The sequence below is a fragment of the Borostomias antarcticus genome (assembly GCF_949987555.1).
Source record: "Borostomias antarcticus genome assembly, chromosome: 17".
Classification (NCBI taxonomy): domain Eukaryota; kingdom Metazoa; phylum Chordata; class Actinopteri; order Stomiiformes; family Stomiidae; genus Borostomias; species Borostomias antarcticus.
The window spans coordinates 12675014-12696840 of record NC_140250.1 but is presented as its reverse complement, the minus strand read 5'-3'; the positions used below and the strand labels follow the sequence as shown (position 1 = coordinate 12696840).

The 21827-nt window shown below is 48.1% G+C and overlaps 1 protein-coding gene across 1 annotated transcript; it reads right to left on the bottom strand.

The window, feature by feature from the left end:
• Positions 1–3686: 3686 nt before the first annotated feature.
• Positions 3687–21226, bottom strand: pyroxd2 (pyridine nucleotide-disulphide oxidoreductase domain 2; the record flags this gene model as incomplete). The annotated part of the gene is made up of 16 exons (XM_084451998.1): positions 3687–4267; positions 8638–8758; positions 9746–9852; positions 10169–10323; positions 10595–10748; positions 11437–11509; positions 11731–11865; positions 12182–12323; positions 13730–13827; positions 14270–14331; positions 14472–14625; positions 14900–15055; positions 18906–18979; positions 19246–19339; positions 19463–19482; positions 21082–21226. The coding sequence occupies 16 exons, from the start codon at positions 21224–21226 to the stop codon at positions 4197–4199; spliced, it is 1761 nt and encodes a 586-aa protein (XP_084308124.1). The 3' UTR covers positions 3687–4196.
• Positions 21227–21827: the final 601 nt, after the last annotated feature.

Genomic DNA, 21827 nt, shown 5'->3' with positions numbered 1-21827 from the left:
CATGTAAATCTCCGGTCACTGACGGCACGGCACATTGCCGGCCGTCTGAACGTTGGGGCGGACCTGATGTCTCGGGGCGGGCCTCACCTGGACGAGTGGAGCCTACTTCCTCAGATAGTGGCTCAGCTCTGGACCCGGTTCGGCAGAGCAGGGGTGGATCTCTTCGCTTTGAGAGAGAACGCAAGGTGTCCCCTCTGGTTCTCTCTGAAACAGCAGGACCAGCCTCCGCTGGGCGTAGATGCGATCGCGCATGCCCCCTGGCCGGGGGTGCTGCTGTATGCTTTCCCGCCGATGGGGCTGATTTTACCATTGTTGGCCAGGGTGCGGTCGGAGGGTGCATCAGTAATACTTATAGCGCCGGACCGCCACTGGGCGAGATGGTATGCAGAAGTGATGGCCATGACTGCTGTAGAACCGTGGCACATCCCTCATTGGCCGAACGCGCTGTCCCAGGCGGAGGGCTCGATTTGCGCGCCTCCGGTCTTGGGACGGCCGCTGGTGGCCTGGCTCTTGAACGGCGGAGATTGTCTGATAGGGGACTCTCTCCGGCCGTGATCTGTACGATTCAGAGTGCGCGCGCAGCTTCCACTGCCTCGGTTTACTCTGGCAAATGGGCTGCTTTTGCGCGTTGGTGTGAAGAAAGGGACTTCGCTCCCGAGTCATGCTCGGTCGAGGCGATTTTGGAATTCCTTCAGCACCTGATGGGTCATGGTGGCGGTTTGGCAGCATCCACTATCAAAGTGTATGCGTGTGCTATTTCCGCATTCCATGATGGGTTCGCCAAAACTACGGTCTTCGGGCATCCCCTGGTTAAACGTTTCCTGGCCGGCGCACGCCGTCTTTGCCCTGTGCGTAAGGCTGCGGCACCGCCTTGGGATTTGCTCTTGGTTCTGGATGCGCCATTTGAACCAATGGAGCAGATATCTTTCAAGTGGCTTTCGATTAAGACCGCGCTGCTCCTTGCTCTGACGTCGGGCAAGCGGGTCAGTGATCTGAGGGCGTTGACAGTTTTTCTCATCACTGGTGATGGGAGCAAAGCTGTGTTGCGCATGGATCCATCTTTCGTTCTGAAAGTGGTCCGGGGCGCCTATAGAGCACAGGATTTGGAGCTGGGAGCCTTCTATCCTCCACCTCATGCGAGCGAGGAGGAGGCCCGCCTACATTTATTGTGTCCTGTGCGTGCGTTGACGTGTTACGTCCAGCGCACGGCTGCGGTCCGCACTAAAATGTTGGTTTGCCACAGCCCGGGGAAGGTGGGTTCTCCGTTGTCGAAACAGCATCTCTCCCATTGGATCTGTGAGGGCATCGCCCAGTCTTACATGACTGCGGGTCGCCCTCTTCCTGGGACTGTTCGGGCACACTCCACAAGGGGTGTGGCCACGTCAGTTGCCCTGTTCAATGGTGTGTCAGTGGAGGACATCTGTGCGGCGGCGACTTGGTCGTCCCCGTCTCCTTTTGTCCGTTATTACCTTTTATCCATGTCCTCTGTCTCTGTGGCGTCGTCTGTGCTAAACACGGCTGCCGGTGCGAGCCAGCGTTAGACAGGATGTTTCATGTAGGTGTTCGGCTCGAGCCGCCGAGTCTTCTGTGAAAGAGTCAGAATGGACCACGGCAGGTCTCGCCGCTGCTAGGGAACCGTTTCGAGCCGCAGGGTCTTTTCCTGCTAAGAAAGCAGACGTGACTCACGCAAGTCTCACCGGTTCAGCTAAGGTAGGAACAGGCCCGTCTAGTGACGTTCCGCTCCTGTTTATGAGTGAGGCTGGGACAGGCCTGTTACGGAGTAACCGCTTGGGTCCAGCTCTCGCCTCACGTACCTCTCCTTGCCCTCGGCTGTGATAGACCGAGTGTGGCGGGGTGGGGCCTGTGCTTGGGTCGGATCAACTGTTAGTATGGTCTCGCCTTGGAGCCCTGGCTCGTGTCCTGACTGGCCATTCCTTTACTGGGGCCAGCAAGAGTGTATGGTGCGGTCGTGTAGCTCCGCTTATGCCAATAGGAGCTAGCCCTGTGGGGCGGAGCTCCACGAAATAGAACGATGGTTACGTATTGTAACCCTAGTTCTATGAGTGGAGCGGAGCCCCACAGGGAACAGACTTGCTGACCCCGCAGTCTGCTCGCTGAAAATTTCGGTTAGGAGCAGATGTGCGGGCGTAGCCCGCTTATACAGTGGTGCACCGGACTTGGTTGGACACAGGTGCGTGTATGTTTTTGTCTTCAGTCAATGTGGCTAGCTGGGTTTCGCTAACCAATAGGAGCTAGCCCTGTGGCCCTCATAATTCTTAGTAGGCTATCCTATTGTTTGGCATTGCGGTAACACATTTAGACTATCATAGGACATTTTGAGAATAATCTTGTTATAATCATTTTTTCCCCCTATGACAACGACCATGTCAGCAGCTTGTGTGATCAGTCAACCTCTGACAGAGTAAACTTTAGCTAGCCTAAAGCAGGATGGTGAGTTTGCCATGTTGTGTCAAGCTAAAGGTTTTGTCTGAACCTTGGGTCTTGGCTTGGAGTGAATGGAAGGCTCAAAAGGTGTGTGACAGTGGTTGACCAAACTTGGGTGAAGAGCAACCACCTTACCACAACCCAGAAGACTTGAGTTCAGGTGACGAGTAACACAGAAGGCTTGGGTTTAGTGACGAGTAACCTTACCACAACACATAAGACTTCAAGTGGCGAGTACCACAACCCCAAAAACAGACCATTGGCATAATTGTAAGTAGGCTATGTAAATGTCATTCATATAGCATCTTTCACAGACAGGGGTCACAAAGTGCTTCACAACACATCAATAAATAAAAACAGTGGCAAAGAAACACATAAAAGAACACAGGAGGCTAGACAAAGGTTAGTCTGAAAAGATGAGTCTTTAGCTGACTTTTAAAAGAGTCGACAGAGGCCACAGAACGTAGGTCTCATGGAAGGGCTCCACAGCCTAGGAGCCATGACTTCGAAGGCTCTGTCACCTTTGGTCTTTAACCTTGAGTGGAGCCCAACCAACAAGCCTTGATCAGACAACCGGCCTGCTTGAGATGAAGGGGTGGAGCAGGTCACAGATGTATGCAGGTGCCAGACCACGCAGAGCTCTAAAAATTATAAGTACCTTAAACTGAATCCTAAAACTGGTGGGGAGCCAGTGTAAGGAGGCCCGGATAGGAGTGATGTGACAGGACTTTCTGGAACTACATTAGTCAGCAGCCTTGCAGCAGCGTTTTGGGACCATTTATAGACGGTCCAGAGATGCCTTGCTGAGGCAGGTGAAAAGAGAATTACAGCAGTCCGAATGAGACAATACGAATGCATGAATAATCAGCTCCGCTTGGGACACCACAGACCGGAGTTTAGCAGCATTTCTAAGTTGGAAAAAACAATTTCGGGTCAGTGACTTAATGTGATGATCAAAGTGCATGCCTGATCAAAAATAACACCAATATTTCTGAATTGCAGTTTCTATCTCTTTGGCTCAGAGTTAGACACCAGAAAACGCTGCCAATGAGAGGATGCTAGCAGTGTGGGTGTCCACTGAAAGCTGGAAACAGAACAATAATCAAAAAGGGGCATTACTGTTCATTGGAGCTTTTATGACGGAAAATGTTGCATCACTCTACCAACCTGGTTTTAATTGAGCACAGAACAAGGTTCATTCAAGCTCTTCAAAATTAGAATGCAGCACATCTGTGTGAGATTGCAGCAGGATTTATTTATATCTGAAATTAAAGTACAGTGTTCACAAAATATATTTTCCAGCATGACAATGAAAATGTTTGGCTTTTTGGGGTTTTATGAATGTATATAAAAATAAGTGGAGCATTGGCAGTATGTTTAAAGGCACAAACAAACATTTTGAGAATGGAATGGTAGAAAAATCATTCACTCTACAGATGTAAAAAAATCATACACACTTCAAAAATACACGATTAGTTCATGATTAGTTCCAGCTGAGGGTGGATCACAACCGCGAGTCAATGACCACATGGTAGTCCTTCTTGTGTAGCTGTAACCCTGGCACAGAGACTGGCTGCCCAGCTGCATGCCATAGCCTGGAAGCCAGACTTGCCACAAAAAAAAAAAAAGATCTATCGTGAAAGGTTTTTGTTTTTGCGATGAGTCTGGCTTCCAGGCTAGAGGCCATGCATCTCTCTCTCCCTCTCTTACACTCCCTCTCTTCCCCCTCAATCTCTCCAAGATCCATGGTTTCAGCCACGTCTGAGGTCAGCCATGACAGTTTGAGCCGCGTTCCATCCGGAGGAGCCCATCACACCACCACCTGAGAGAAACAGACACAGTCAGCTAGGAGAACAACAGACACAGTCAGCTAGGAGAACAACAGATACAGTCAGCTAGGAGAGAAACAGACACAGTCAGCTAGGAGAACAACAGACACAGTCAGCTAGGAGAACAACAGACACAGTCAGCTAGGAGAACAACAGATACAGTCAGCTAGGAGAACAAATACAGTCAGCTAGGAGAACAACAGACACAGTCAGCTAGGAGAACAACAGATACAGTCAGCTAGGAGAGAAACAGACACAGTCAGCTAGGAGAGAAACAGACACAGTCAGCTAGGAGAACAACAGACAGAGTCAGCTAGGAGAGAAACAGACACAGTCAGCTAGGAGAACAACAGACAGAGTCAGCTAGGAGAGAAACAGACACAGTCAGCTAGGAGAACAACAGATACAGTCAGCTAGGAGAGAAACAGACAGTCAGCTAGGAGAGAAACGGACACAGTCTGCTAGGAGAGAATCCTAAATAGTCAGCTAGGAGAGAAACAGACAGTCAGCTAGAAGAACAACAGACACAGTCAGCTAGGAGAACAACAGACACAGTCTTAACATTTCCATAATGATAAGGCTTTTGAATTGATGGGACCTGATAGTGCCTTTGACTACTTGTTATCAAATTGTCTAATAAAATATAAGTGAAATATTTATAATTGTAACAAACTATAAACACAGGAAATTCAAATAAGCACTACAATTTTTAATTTGACCTTTGCACTAACAAGGCTCTCCAGCGTGCCTCCAGCTATGAACCTTCTTTGGTACTGTAGCTCTGTTCTATGTGCTGTACTTAGGGTACCTAGGGTAGGTTTACACCATTTATGTACTTGGTAATATAAACACTGTTTTTCATGTAAGGCATGATCCAATTGCATATGCAGTATACAGTATGTGTATATACTGTAGCTAAACAGCAAAACAGTACATGCTCCTATAATATCTAGCACGCAGAACAGTAAAAGTGCAATAATGACCTCTTTTCCTTCACACTTGTGGGGAAGAAGACGACAGCCTTCGCGTGGCCTTCCCTGTAAGTAGCAAGAGATGGTGCAAGACCAACTTGCTAAAAACCAGCTTGTGAAACTAATGTCGCCAACCAAACGTCGAGCTGGCAGACCTAGGAACAGTGGACAAGCAGCCATCCCGACCGTCGAAAACCGAGGCCTGTCAGTGCTTCAACTCAATGTCGAGGGCCATACCACCGCCAAACTCAAAGTCCTGCGTCACCTGGCTAATTCCACTGGGGCAGCGGTTCTGCTCCTGCAGGAGACACACTGCACATCCAACAACATCCTCAAGATCCCTGGGTTCCATCTCGCTGGGTCCACCCACAGCAAGCAACACGGTGTGGCAACCTTCGTACGGACTGAAATAAGCTGGTCAGCCACTAGCCAATCACCACCAGGCTCCAACATCGAATGGTTGGTTACAAAAATCCAGGAGACATCAGTCATCAATGTGTACAAGCCCCCACAATCGGAGCTGTCTGCAACATCACTCCCATCAGTACCTGCACCCGCCATCTATGCAGGTGACTTCAACTGTCAACACACAGACTGGGGTTATAATCACACAACACCTAATGGAGTAGCACTGAGCGAATGGGCCTCCAACACCGATGCCCTGCTGCTGTATGACCCCAATGAGCCTCCATCTTTCTACTCTTCACGCTGGAATACCTCCACCAAACCGGACTTGGCCTTCGCCATCTGCCGCAGTAACGACCCGAAACCGGAGAGACGCGTCCTGGACAGGTTTCCCCATTCACATCACCGACGAGCCATCGTTAAAGTTCCATCACTGGTGCAGCCGGTACCAGGGAAACCTGTCAAAAGATGGAACTTCCGTAAGGCCAACTGGGTGTTGTATGCTGAGGAGACGGAAAGAAGGTCAGCTGGCCTGCCTGACCCAGAGTCAGTGGACGCGGATGCGGCCTACACAGCCTACTGCCGGATCCTCCTGGGTGCGGCAAAGAAGGCCATCCCACGTGGCTACAACAGGAGCTACATCCCAGGTTGGGACAAGGAGTGCAGCCGCCTTCTGTGTGACCACCAGAGGGCTAGTTCCAGAGAAGAGGTGGACATGACTGCAGCAGCTCTGACCCAGAGGCTGGACGTCACCCGCAGGACCAGATGGACAGAAGTCGTTGAATCGATCGACTTCACCCACTCTAGTCGCAAGGAGTGGCAGACCATCCACCAGCTTACTGGCAGAAACACAACACCTTCCAGCTGCCCAGTCACAGCTGATGCCATCGCATCCCAGCTCCTGAAGAACGGCCGTTTCTCGGATGCAGACAAAGACTTTGCCCGACAGACATCGCGTGAGGCGTCTTGCATCTTGAGAGCAGCCAGTGTCGATTCCAACATCTCGGGAGACTTTACGGAAGAGGAACTCAATGAGGCCATGAGTAAACTCAAGCCAGGAAAATCTCCAGGCCGTGACAACATCCACCCGGAGTTCGTCATCCACCAGAGCACAACAACAGCTGGCTCTGTGCTTTCTTCACATCGTGCTACCAGAGGTTAAAGCTCCCAAAGACTTGGCGCCGTGCCTCCGTCATAGCTCTGCCAAAGCCAAATAAACCTGCGAAAGACCCCAAATCATACCGGCCCATCTCGCTGCTCTGTGTCCCATTTAAAATCTTGGAGAGGATGATCCATAGCCGCATCGAGCCAGTGGTTGACTCACAGCTCCCACGGGAACAAGCTGGTTTCCGTCGTGGAAGATCAACAGCAGACCAGGTAACACTACTCGCTCAGGACATCGAGGACAGCTTCCAGGACAACGAGAAAGCTGGGGTAGTATACCTGGATCTGACTGCCGCATACGACACCGTGGTCTCCACCTGAAGCTGTTGAGGATAATTCCAGACCGGCACATGGTGAAGTTCATCATGGAGACACTTTCCAACCGCAGCTTCGCCTCCAGACCAGCAGTGGCCAGCGCAGTAGACTCAGAAGACTGAGGAACGGGGTTCCGCAGGGGTCAGTTCTCTCACCGATGCTGTTCAACATCTACATACATGACCTACCTGACACAAATTCCAGAAAGTACAGCTATGCAGATGATCTTGCCATCATGCTGAGACGTCCAACGTGGAAGGCAATGGAAGATGGCCTTAACAAAGATATGGGCACTCTGGTAGCATACCTTCGAAGGTGGCGTCTACAGCTCAGCATCGGAAAGACAGTCACAGCAGCATACCATCTAAGCACCAGAGAAGCAAAGAGGGAACTGGAGGTGCGTGTCGACAACAAACGCCTAGAGGTCCAGCAAGCTCCGAAGTACCTCGGTGTGCGTCTGGACCGGACCCTGACCTTCAGACAACATCTAGAAGAAGTCAAGGCCAAAGTTACATCTAGGGTTGCGCTGATCCGCTGCCTTGCGGGAATAACCTGGGGAGCGTCCGCTAAGACTCTGCGAATATCGACCCAAGCTCTGGTCTTCTCTGCAGCGGAATACTGCACCCCAGTCTGGTGCAGAAGCCCTCATACAAGCAAAGTTGACGTGGCTATAAACAGTGCCCTCCGAATAATAACTGGATGCCTGAAGCCTACCCCAGTGTCCCTCTTGCCAGTCCTCGTGGGAATAGCCCCGGCCGGCCTCCGATGGGAGGCTGCCACCCTTGCCCTGGCCAGGAAAGCAAAAAGATATGAGTGGCACATCCTGCACAACACCACAACAACAGCGGCTCCTCCAAGCAGACTCAAATCCCGCCACCCCTACAACAAGGCAGCGCAAGAGATGCTCAATTCCACCTCTGAGGACATCTCCAGAGATGCTTGGCTGGCAGCAGCTTGGAAGCAGGAGTGGCAGTCAGCAGGGCCCTCCCACGTCCATCACTACATCTGGGACCCAGGAGGTGGCGCCATAGGAGGAGACGACCTACCACGCCGGCAATGGACCACACTGAACCGCCTGTGAACTGGGGTTGGTCGTTTTAAAACATCGATGAAGAAGTGGGGCCTGGCAGACAGTGCGGCATGCGAGTGCGGTGACCCTGAACAGACAGCCGAACATATAATCACCACTTGCACCTTGTACAGACCACCCTCGGAAGCCAGCCTCTTTGACCTAGGACACGAGATGCTGGCATGGCTACACGACACCGAGTTGGACCTCTGACGTTACACGAAAGAAGACACTTGTGGCAAATACAATCCAAAGGTCAACTAATTGTACACTTGGCAGGCAAAGGGATACACACATGGACACGCACTAACACACACACGCTGGCGCTCACATACAGTACAAACACACACACACACACACTAGCGCTCACCTACACACAGACACACAAAGAAAACTAGGGCAGACAGTCTAGAGCTCCTATGAAGTCTGTATTACCCACCTGGATGGGAGCCGCTGCCACATTGATACAGCCCTCTGATTGGTGAACGGTAGTCTGACAGATAGGGCAAAGGTCGTGCCAGGTACAGCTGGTCCAATGACATGGACCCATGGAAAATATTCTGTGGTGAAGAAAACACCACTATATAAAATCAGGCCTTAATAAACTTTAACAGTGCCCTCTCCTTGTCTGCCTTTGACCCAATTCCTCTTCTGATTTAGTTACTTACTGCATTCACTTCCTCAACAAGAGATCCCATTATTACCACTGCAGATTCATGACAGCGTATGTATTTCAAAACAAGTCTGAAGGCATTACAGTGCCATTTTATCAACAGTAAGTGGGACCACAATATCAAATTAAGAGCAGTGCAACATAAACAGAAAAACCACAAAGCAGAGGCCAAGTTGTGGTAAACAGCACAATGAGCGTTGTCAGCTTGGGAAACAGAAGCTCCGCTCTGTCTGTTCTCATCTACTCTACTGTACTCTATGATGCTCTGTCTGTTCTCATCTACTCTACTGTACTCTATGATGCTGTCTGTTCTCATCTACTCTACTGTACTCTATGATGCTGTCTGTTCTCATCTACTCTATGATGCTCTGTCTGTTCTCATCTACTCTATGATGCTATGTCTGTTCTCATCTACTCGACTGTACTCTATGATGCTCTGTCTGTTCTTATCTACTCTTGTCTATGATGCTATGTCTGTTCTCATCGACTCGACTGTACTCTATGATGCTCTGTCTGTTCTCACCTACTGTACAATGCTCTGTGCTATTCTGTCTCTGTTCTTATCTACTCTGCCCAACTCTCTCTGAGTCTGTTCTGCTTTGTCTGGTCTGCAGGATGGACGTCAGGAGGAGGAAGAGGAGCCGCAGGATGCAAACAACTTCCTGGTTCAGAGAACCGAGGTGTGCTGGTACTCAGAACAATGACACGTTAACCTACAAATCCCCGTCACTAACCTCCCTGTCCTTTATCTCACTATCTCATTGTCTCTGTACCTCATTGTCTCTGTATCTCTCTCTATCGCCCTCTCCCTCATGCACACACATGTACACAGACCCACACTCACGCCCGCACACACACACACACCAGCACACACCCCTCCAGTTAGCCCGAAGATCTTCTCCAGGTCAGGGGGTGTCAGGATGTCTTTGCCCACGATGGAGCTCTTGAACCCAGGGGCGTACTGCTCCACCCAGCCAAACACTGGACAGATACACAAGCACAAACACACAGAAAAACACAAATGCATGCATGTAGACAAAAACAGACCTCATCTGCTGCATTGAACTCATGTAAAGGCAATACGGAACACAAGTATCAAGAATCAAACAGATACAAGTGTCACCTGGAAATAGAAATGGGTGTATGCGTGTGTGTGTGTGTGTGTGTGTGTACATGCATGCACCTATGTGTGTGTGTGCGTGCATGCGTTTTCACACACACCAAGGAATGCATTGAATCTTAGCATAGCACTCAACCAATGAGCATCTATGAGAAGTCCATAAAGAGTGACTCTAACCTGAGTGTGCGTAGGCCTCTCTGTCCTGCTCCGTCCACTCCCGGCCTCCCTCCAGCTGGTAAGGGGTGAACTGGGTGAACAGTGACACGACGTGGGCACCAGGGGGCGCCAAAGTGGGATCTAGCACTGAGGGGATGGTCATCTCCAACATGGGCCTGGGAGAGAGGAGTAGTATAATAGGCTCTTTGCACAAGCTCCACTACTTCCTGAAATTCTACAGACATATTTATTTCCTGTCCTATACCATTGGATTGAAGTGATTAATCAGGTGTGATCAGGTGTGCCGCACACCTGATTAATCACTTCCATCCAATAGTATAGGACAGGAAATAAGGATGCCTGTAGAATTTCAGGAAGTAGTGGAGCTTGTGCAAAGAGCCTATAGCCAGAAGGTAGGGGTGTGTGTGTGTGTGTGTGTGTGTGTACCTGGTTGAAGGCCGTCCATCCATGCAGTCTTTATAAGCAGTCTCCAGCACCTCCACGCTCTCACAGTTGAGGTGGATAGAGCACTGGTGATGGGGCCCAGGCACACCGTCAGGGGTAGGGGCCGCTAGGAAGCTAGGCAGCCTGTCCACCGCCACTGTCACACACACACACACACACTAGGGATGAGCCGGTATGGATTTTTGCATTACGGTACAGTATCTAGTTACACCGTACGGTTTGCGGTATTTCACGGTAAACGGCATTTCACCTCCCCAACATACATCAAAAAATATTTTGAAGGAAAACAGCTTTATTGAACATTAGTGTGTCAGTTTATTAATAGCAAGCTTATATTAAATTGCAAAATTAACTGTTGCAAGCAACTTGAAATGTGAAGTTTCAGCAGCGCATTATTGTGTAATACCGTAAACGTAATACCGTAAACACAGGGAATGTCACGGTTCTAATACCGTGGACATTTTGTACCGCGGTTCACGGTTTTACAGTATACCTTCTCATCCCTAACACACACACACACACACACACTTGCAGACATCCACAGGCATGCACAGTCAGACACACACACACACACACAAACACACAAGCAGAAACGCACACAGGCACACACGCGCAGACACACACAAACGCAGGGAAATATGAGGCCAATCTCAACGCTCTTCCAGAGTTAGACCTCTTATTCCTCAAAGAACCTGTCATGTTAACCACAAACCTAAACTACTGTATGTCAGCGATATCTATTACAATGACATATTAGCTATCGTAATGAATAACAGGTATTTAAAGACGAGGCTGAGGTAAGAGCAGGCATACACATTACACACCGTTGATCTTGGTGACTGGGGAGGTGAAGTCGATCTGATCCACAGCTTTGATGAACTCTGGGGGCAAGGAGCTCTGAGAAGAAACACAGTGATGCAAACCCAGCGGTGGTTTTGTCCTGACTTTGCCTCCCAAATGAGATGATAAATCAGGTTTCGGTTTATCAAGGGTTTAAAAAATCATGCAATCCACAACCAGGAGAGGAAATGGACATGGTAACAGGGAAAAGCCTCGTTAATAATTAAGATGATTCAGTTTAATAAATAGATTGTTTTGAAATATTGGGTGTACGGTACCTGAGGTGTGAGGGTCTTGAAGGTGACGTATGGCGTGGCGTTGGACAGAACCACCCTGCTGTGGATCTCAGTGCCATCCTGGAGAACCACACCCTTGGCAGTGCCATCTGATCCTATCAGAACCTGCTGCACGCACTGTCATACACACACACACACGCACACACAGGCAAGCACGGGAACGCACACACACATGCTCATATGCATACGCACAAATACGCATGTGGACCCACACACAGGCAAGCATGCGCAGGCACACACGCACACAAACACGCGCACATACGTGAGCACACAGGCAGCCAAACACGCACACGCGCGCACGTACGTGGGCATACAGGCAGCCAAACACGCACATGCAGAGGAACACAAGGGGAGAGAGAGAAACACACCAAGAGAAGAAGTCAGTGCTGATCATGACGGACGCTCGCCCCAGCGCAGCCTGAACCGGCCTCACCTGCTCAGTGAAGATGTCCACTCCCAGGGAGCGGGCGGAGCTGGCGATGGCCATGGAAACCCCGCCCATGCCCCCCTCCACGTAGCCCCACGCCCCCTTCTCCTTCTCCAGCTCCCCCATCACGTGGTGCAGGAGCACATACCTGCCAGAGGACATCTTTTTACTACACAAACGTGCCAACGAAAACGTGTGTGTGTGTGCACGTGTGTGTGTGCGTGCGTGCGCTCATGTTGAAGTTGGCTTATTTGTCATATGATACGGGTACCATGTCAAATCAAATGCTTACCTGAGAGCTTTAGTGTCTCACCTACTGCCAGTGTGTGTGTGTGTGTGTGTGTGTGTGTGTGTGTGTGTATATATATACACAGCGTGCAAATTGCTGGGGCGGATGGGGGGGATTTCTCCCCCTCTGGTTTTGATATCCCCTCCTCTGATCATTCATTTTTATCGCCGGTGGGGATACGTTTTTATCCCTGCTTCTGGTCAGACTGAATATAGCTACAATTCCTGTGCCCGAAAATAGATGATGCAATTTAGAAAAACTACACTAGCTATTTCAAAAATATGATTTACAACAGCTGGTTCTAACCAACAGCTAGTTCTAGCCACGCGTTTGACTGTCATGTCAATCAAGCGCCTACTCTAACTAGCAAGAATTAGCAATGAAACAGGGTCAACAAAGCATTTCTTCATATTTTGCTGCGAGGATTTTGGCGGATGCCCAAAACGCCAGAGGTCCGTCACCAAAGCAGATTCTGCTAGTGCTAAACATCAGTAAGTGACAGGATGAATATTTTATTATAATACAATTATTGTTGTGGGTGATAAGCGGCCAATCGTCAGCATGTATTGCTTTTGTTTTTCTATTCTTATCCTCGATATTAGGCGATAGCCAAGTCAGCGCAGCACATTGTCGCGGCCACCAATTTAGCCTCTTTTTCAAGAGACAGACTAGCCTACGCATTTCACTTTTTTTTATGAGGTCCAAAGGTCTATGATGAGGACGGGATAGCTCTACATTCATAGCAGTGTGATGAATAACCTAACATCGTATGGTTTGTCCTTTCTTTTAGCACTTTATTGGGTGTACAGTATATATAAGAATACAATAAGAGCATACAGTCGTTTCCTTTGTTCTGATGTTTACATTTGTTCAATTTCTGGACATTAAATTTTATTTTAAAATGCCCCCCCGTCTGTTTTTTTTTTACAAATCGCACCCTGTATATATATAAATATATATATATACACAGTATATATATATATATATATATATATATATATATATACACACACACAAACACACACACACACACACACACACATTATGTAGGCAGGTAGATACTTTATTGATCCCCTGAGAGAAATTGTCGAAAATATGCTTGTGTGTGTATGCGTGTGTGGGGGGGATCTCGCCCACTGCCAGAGTGTGTGTGTGTGTGTGTGTGTGCGCGTGTGTGTGTATGTCTGTGTGTCTGTGTGTGTGCGCGTGTGTATGTGTTTGTGTGTGTGTGTGTGCGTGTGTGGGGGGGGGGGGGGGGTTCTCACCCACTGCCAGGGTTGCTGGGGCTGGTCATGGCCCCTATGACGGCGTCTGTGGCCAGGGTGGCTCTCAGGGGCTCTGACTCGAACCAGCGATTAAGGATCTGACACAATCAAATAGAAGAGCAAAATGGAAAATAGTAATATACTGCATATAATGTTATAGAAGAGAAGAAAGGAGAGAAGAGAACAGGGGAGAGAAGAGACAAGAAGAGAAGAGAAGAAGAGAAGAGAAGAGAAGAGAAGAGAAGAGAAGAGAAGAGAAGAGAAGAGAAGAGAAGAGAAGAGAAGAGAAGAGAAGAAAGGAGAAGAGAAGAAAGGAGAAGAGAAGAAAGGAGAAGAGAAGAGAAGAAAGGAGAAGAGAAGAAAGGAGAAGAGAAGAGAAGAAAGGAGAAGAGAAGAGATGAGAATATAAGAGAGGAGAAGAGAAGAGAGGAGAAGAGAAAGGAGAGGAGAAGAGGAGAGAGGATGTGAGAGGAGAGGAAAGGAGAGAGAAGAGGAGTGTGGCTCAGTGGACCATAGTTCTTGTGTGTATACCAACTATACCTTCATTATTGGTGCAGTTATGATCTCATAGAAGTCTGGAATGTTCTTGCCCAGTTTCAAACCTGTAAACACAAAACAACATATATTAAAAACATTAAGACTAAATCAAGCCATTCATCATCATCATCACTAATATGGATCATGCACCTATTCATTTTAAGCTGGGGGGAGAATGAATGTACAAGGTAAAGCACCACAGTACCACACTTGACAAGGGGCATCAGAGTCTTGAGTGCCACCAGCCTCCTGGTGAGCAACCCCCCGGTGATCCCTGGGATGTCTACGGGGGGGGCGTCCAGGAGAGGCTGAATAGCCCCCGCAAGCTTCTCTAGATGGGTCACGAACTCTGGGAACGCCTGGGGAGGGAGAGAGAGAGAGAGAGAGAGAGAGAGAGAGAGAGAGAGGGAGAGAGAGAGGGAGGGGGAGAGAGGCGGAGAGGGCGGTGGGACATGGAGGGGAAGTACAGTGTGGGTGAGAAATAAAGAGGGTAGGTGAGAGACAGAGAGAGAGACACAGAAACTAAAGGGAGTGAGAGAAACTGACGGAGAGAGAGACAGGCTGAGAAAAAGATAGTGAGAGGGCGGGACGGAGAGAGAGGTATGGCTGCCAGAGAAGGGTATAGCTGCCCACCTTGGCGTCTCTGTCGGAGAACTTGCTGATCTCTCTCTGGTTCATGGTCATGTCTCCCCCGAGGAGGAGAGACCTGGGGGGGTTGCCCCCTACCCCCTCCTCCAGCATGGGGGTGAACGCATGGGGGTCCCTCATGTACACCTTCAGCCCATGTTTCTGGACACACACAAACACACACACACACGCAAACACACACACACACACACTCTTCAGTTGAATTCCTCTTCTCGAGCCATATTTCTAAACATCTACAGGCCACCCAAATACTGTCCAAACTTCTTTGATGACTTTGCTGAACTGTTGTCTGCATTGACTTTGACTGTGTGGTTATTGTTGGTGATTTTAACATCCATGTTGACAACCCTCAGGACAGAGGGACTAAAGAGCTAGGTTATGTCCTTGACAACTATGTCCTTCTCCACCCTCGAGGAGAAAGGCGTCGCTGGCTCTGCACACTCCCTGTTTGCATCCTACCTGACGGGCCGCTCCTACCAGGTGACATGGAGAGGGTGGATGTCGGAACCGCGTAGTCTGACTACGGGGGGTTCCACAAGGGTCTGTCCTGGGTCCTCTCCTGTTTTCCCTCTACACTACATCTCTGGGCTCTGTCATTCGCTCGCATGGCTTCTCCTATCACTGCTATGCCGATGACACCCAACTGGTCCTGTCATTTCCCCCTTCTGATACACAAGTGGAGACACGCATAGCTGGGTGCTTGGCTGACATCTCGGAGTGGATGACGACACATCACCTCAAGCTCAATCTGGACAAGACTGAGCTGCTGTTCCTCCCGGGGAAGGGCTGCCCGCACCGGGACCTGGCCATCACCATTGAAGACACAGTGGTGACCCCGACTCGGACTGCGAGGAATCTGGGTGTAACCCTGGATGACCAACTGTCGTTTTTCCGCACATGTCACATCCGTCACACGCTCCTGCAGATTCATGCTCTACAACATCAGGAGGATTCGCCCTTTCCTCACTGATGAAACGGCGCAGGTACTCATCCAGGCCCTGGTCATCTCCCGCCTGGACTACTGCAACTCCCTCCTCGCTGGGGCCCCAGCGTCAGCCATTAAACCTCTGGAACTTGTCCAGAAAGCCACTGCTTGCCTGGTGTTCAACCACCCCAAGTTCTCCCATACAACTTCCCTCCTCCGTTCCCTACACTGGCTCCCTGTAAGCGGCTCGCATCCAGTTTAAAACTCTGGCGCTCACCTACAGGGCAATGAAAGGAAAAGCCTCCTCCTACCTCCAGGCCATGGTCAAACCCTACACCCCCTCCCGACCGCTATGCTCTGCAACCTCGGGGCGACTGGTTGCCCCGTCACTCCGAGGCCCCTGCGGTCGATCGACACGGTCACGGTTCTTCTCTGTCCTGGCCCCGCAGTGGTGGAAAGAACTGCCCACTGATGTCAGGACAGCAGAGTCGCTGCCCATCTTTCGTCGCAGGCTCAAAACTCATCTCTTCAAGAAGTACTACAACAATCCTCCCTCCTAAGCACTTATTGTATTGTATTGTATTGCACTGTACTTTAGATTGCTATTCTTGCACTTTGCCTTCAGCACTAGATTATGCTCTTAGTCACTTGTTTTAGAAAGAAGATGCACTTGTGAATTCTGGCAAGTAGTAGTACATTGGCTTTTCCTACGTTAAATGCAATTATTGTTAGACGCTTTGGATAAAAGCGTCTGCTAAATGACTGTAATGTAATGTAATGTAACTATGGACTGACTCAGCATGTGACGGAGCCCACACACAACAAGGGGCACACTCTGGACTTAATCATCACCCAAGGTCTGAATATTTCTAAGGTTCAGGTGTCTGATGTTGCGCTCTCTGATCATTCCTGTGTTTTCGTTGAGAGTACCATCTCCATGCGCACAAATTCTCAATCAGAAAATCTAAAAACGGCACATCACTGAAAACACCGGTGAAATATTTACTCAGGCTTTCTCATCCACACCTGCCCTCTCAATTGCCTCAGTCCATGAGCTTGTAAATAAGTTCAATGTTAAAATTAAAAACATTATTGACGCCATTGCGCCCACTAAGGTGAAAGTGGTCTCTGGTAAGAGAAGATCTCCATGGAGAAACGCCACGCTGGTCAGAATAGAAAAAAGAGAGTGGCGAAAAGCTGAACACAGGTGGCGAAAAACAAATCTCCATGTTCGTTATGACATCTATGAAGAGAGTCTTCGCATTTATAATCTGGAGCTGAGAAATGCAAGGCAGACCTTCTTTTCTGACATCACCAAAAACCATAACAATGCGCGTGCCTTGTTTGCCACGGTTGATAGGCTGACAAACCCTCCTGTGTCAGTAGCCTCTGAACTTCTTTCCACCAGGGCCTGTAACGAATTTGCCTCATTCTTCAGACAAAATCTCAGTCTTAGTACTACTGGATCTCAGCGCTGCGTTCGACACGGTAGACCACAACATACTACTAGGCCGACTGGAAAATTGGCTGGGAATTTCTGGTACAGTGTTAGATTGGTTTGAATCCTACTTAAAGGACAGGGACTATTTTGTGTCTATAGGCAATTACAAATCTGAGCCGACAAAAATGACCTGTGGAGTTCCCCAAGGCTCCATCCTGGGGCCTATTCTGTTCAACATTTATATGCTCCCACTAACTCAAATTATGGAAAACAACAAAATATGTTACCATAGCTATGCATACGACACACAAATTTATATCACCATATCACCAGGAGACTATAATCCCATACAAGCGCTGAGTAAGTGCATTAAACAAATCAATGATTGGATGTGCCAGAACTTTCTCCAACTAAACAAAAATAAAACTGAAGTAATTGTCTTTGGAGCCAAAGAAGAACGATTAAAAGTCAGTGCTCAACTTCAATCAGTAATGCTAAAAACCACAAACAAAGCCAGAAATCTTGGTGTAGTCATGGACTCTGACCTGAATTTCAACAGCCACATTAAGTCAATTACAAAGTCAGCCTACTATCACCTGAAGAATATATCAAGGATCAAAGGATTTATGTCCCAGAAGGATTTGGAAAAACGTGTCCATGCATTTATCTTCAGTAGAATCATCAGTGTTTACAGGTCTCTCTAAAAAAACGTTCAGACAGCTGCAGCTGATTCAGAATGCTGCTGCTCAATTCCTCACTAAGACTTAGAAAGTGGATCACATCACTCCAGTTCTGAGGTCTTTACACTGGCTTCCTGTCTGTCAAAGAATTGACTTTAACATACTGCTGTTGGTTTACAAAGCACTGAATGGTCTAGGGCCAAAATATATTTCTGATCTGCTCATACGCTATGAACCATCCAGACCCCTCAGGTCGTCTGGCACAGGTCTGCTTTCTGTCCCCAGAGTTAAAACAAAACATGGAGAAGCAGCGTTCAGTTTTTATGCCCCACATATCTGGAGCAAACTTCCAGAAAACTGCAGGTCTGCTGCAACTCTTGGTTCTTTTAAAACAAGCCTGAAGACTTTTCTTTTTGCCACTGCTTTCTAAGAGGAGTTATGTTTATCTGTATACTGCACTGTAACCTTTATCCCTGTACTCTATTTGTCCTGCTTTTTGTTTTAAATGTCTATAATGTCTTGCATTTTGTTTTAATGCTTTTAATTTCTCATGTAAAGCACCTTGAATTGCCCTGTGGCTGAAATGTGCTATACAAATAAACTTGCATTGCCTTGCCCTAAGGCTAAAAGGAAGTCAAACACTGAGTGTTTCTCCCACACACAAACCGGTAGTTCTCTATTTCACTGTATAGACACAGGGTCACCCGACAGCAGACCTGGGTCTAAATACTATTTGAAACCCTTTCAATTACTTAAGTGTTTGCTTGAGTCTGCCTGGAGAGAGAGAGATGGGTGTGGCTTTGCATATTTGGGAAGCCCATCCGTTCCATTGTGCCAGACAAGAACACTTGTGCACAGAAGAGTGAATGAAAGTGTTAGGTTAAATGAAGTCCTGTCTGATAGCAGTAGATTAGAGAAGGGAGGGGGTGATTACAGACTGATCACCTTGAGCTCCAGGTCTCTGTAGATGTGTGGCCTCAGCAGGCTGAGCAGGTAGGAACACCTGGAGAAGTGGAAACCTACACACAAACACACACACACAAACGCATGCACACACACACACATGCACGCACACACACACCCACACAGAGACATGCACAAGTCAGCACACACACATCATGAATACAATACTGCTAAATCAATGAACGTCTTTCTTCTCTGTCTGTAAGCTACATGTTTCTGTATAGTTTACACTGATAACAGCTAATAGTGTAGCATGGCATGGTGACTTCCAAGCCAGGATCCTGCCACGCCAGGAGTCTTCCCCAGGCAGGGAGCACCTCACCTGGGATGATTTCCTCCGACACGGCTGCCCCTCCCAGCACATGCCTACGCTCCAGCACTGCTGTCTTTAGTCCCCCTTTCTGCAGATAGGCTGCCTGGACACACACACACACACTACATCTCAGTCATTGCATAAACGCATATACACGCGTTCACACACGGTAAAATGGTAATGGTGTCAGTAAAAGGTTTGAAGAGATCTCTGGAGGCTGACTCACCGAGACCAATCCGTTGTGTCCTGCAATGATAAACAGGTGTTAATATGGCCTCCTGTATGCAGTCTGAAAGGTCTGTGGTGAGACATGAGTAGGCCTATATGTGACTATCGTCTACATCGTATGCCTGCCTTAAAGGAGTAGTAAAGGGAACATGCATGTTTAGCCCTGTTTTAAGGTTACTTATGATCATATACAATGGTTCAGATCAAAAGTAAGTAAGTAAGCTTTATTTATATAGCGCTCTTCACAGCACGGATGCAGAGTGCTTTACAGTAATAAATTAAAACCAAAGGCAATACAACACGAGACAAAATTAAAACGACACAGAACAGAAAAACAACATTGCGAGCAGCAAGGAGTTATAGATGGCCGAAGGCCTGCCTGAACATGTGTCTTAAAGGACAATGCTCGTTTTTGACAACCTGGACCTTATTTACGACATATTATAAGACGTTTGACTCACCGAGATCACTTTGGTGTAGTTCGGAGGCATGTAGAAGAAATTTAATGAAACCAAATAGCTTCCTCACTTGCTCCAGCACGCATGCGCACAGCGTGCTGGAGCAACGATTGCGCGCTGTGCGAGGAAGCTATTTCGTTTCGAAAGACGTTTCTAAAGATCATATTACAGAGGCATGTGAAAAACCACCACAGGCCTATGCTCTATGTAAGCACAACTAGCGATTCATGAAGACAGATTGATGAAAACAACCGTTTCGCGGCAGAAAATAGATTTTTAGAAACTGCATTCTAAGTGCCCCGACCACCGACATTACATGGATATACTGGCTCGCGCTGGATTTTAAATTTCTTCTACATGCCTCCGAACTACACCAAAGTGATCTCGGTGAGTCAAACGTCTTATAAAATGTCGTAAATTAGGTCCAGGTTGTCAAAAACGAGCATTGTCCTTTAAGAAGTTTTTTTAACATGAGTTCAGTGGATGGCTCCCTCAGGGCCTGGGGAAGAGCGTTCCAGAGTCTTGGCGCTACCGCCTCGAATGCTCTGTCACCCTGGGTTTTTAGTCTGGTCCGGAGCACCGCTAGGAGACCCTGGTCGGATGACCTCAGCGACCGACTCAGAGTGGGGGTGCAAAAGTTCTGAGATGTAGGCCGGGGTCCGTCCGTGAAGAGCTCTGTGGGTTAACACCAGGACTTTGAACTCGATCCGAAAACAGGGCTAAATATGCATTTTCCCTTTACTACTCCTTTAACCCTTGTCAAAGTCGTAGTGTGAACCTACATGCCTAATAAACAGATCTTGAATGTAGATAGTGCAATCTTCTCGTGCAATCTTCCATTTAAGGCTAGCAGCCCGGAGAGGTAAAGGCTGCGCGAGCTGGTTTCCAAAGTCTGTTTAATAGAGTCCAAAGTATCGGTTAACAAAGCAAGTCACTTGTTTCACGTGACCATTCTTATATATTTCTGTAATATGGAATTCCATGGACTGAAGGAAACTCGCAGCAAATTACCTAAAAAGCCGTTGTTTTGCACACTGCAACTTGTTACGTGTTACACAAGAGGTGAGTTTTCCAGCAGCTAAAACAACCCATTATATGGTTGGCTAAAATCCAGCATGTATCACGTTGCGGTTTTGAAGAGATGATCAGATCTATCTACCTCCGCCGATGACGACCGCGTCATACTGGGGCTTGACCGCGGAGTGACTGGCTCTGACCGCTGTCCCGAGAGCTGTCCCTGCCGCTGTCCCGAGAGCTGTCCCTGCCAGCCGAGATCGGCCCGTCCACACCGCTGCTGCAGCCATGACAATCTTGACGTCACATCTGCGGGCTGACTCACCCTTTGCCCCATTCCCAACAAAGCAACTCTGACCCTGCTGAACTCCGCCCTCCCTCGCTAGCACTGGTCTGCGCTCAAAATAAGGACATAAAGAGTAAACTTTCAAATCAGAAATTGAACCTCTGCCCAACCCGAGCGAGTCACTTACAAGTCACTTAAGACAATAGACATTTAACGGAGCGTTTAAAATTAGTCGTTTTGTTTATGATCAGATATAGGCTAGGCTTACAAAGTTGAATTGTATCAATCGTATTAGTCCCATATAGATCAAACGATATTTTGATGAATCATTAAAATCACAGGAAATAACAGCGAAAAAGCAATGCAATATAGGCTATAGCCTACGTAGCCTTGGTTACATTGTAGATGCCTAATATAACATGGTTTGGAAATGAGAACTGTAGTTTAGATTGTTACGCATGTGTATTTAAAATGAGAGATTATCGTAGCCTACTAGGCCAACAGTTTAAATAAGTGGGTATACTGTGTGAAATGTGTGAATACAGGCTACACCCACCAGTACAATAATACAACTGATTATTAGCCTATATCCGTCAATTTAAAAG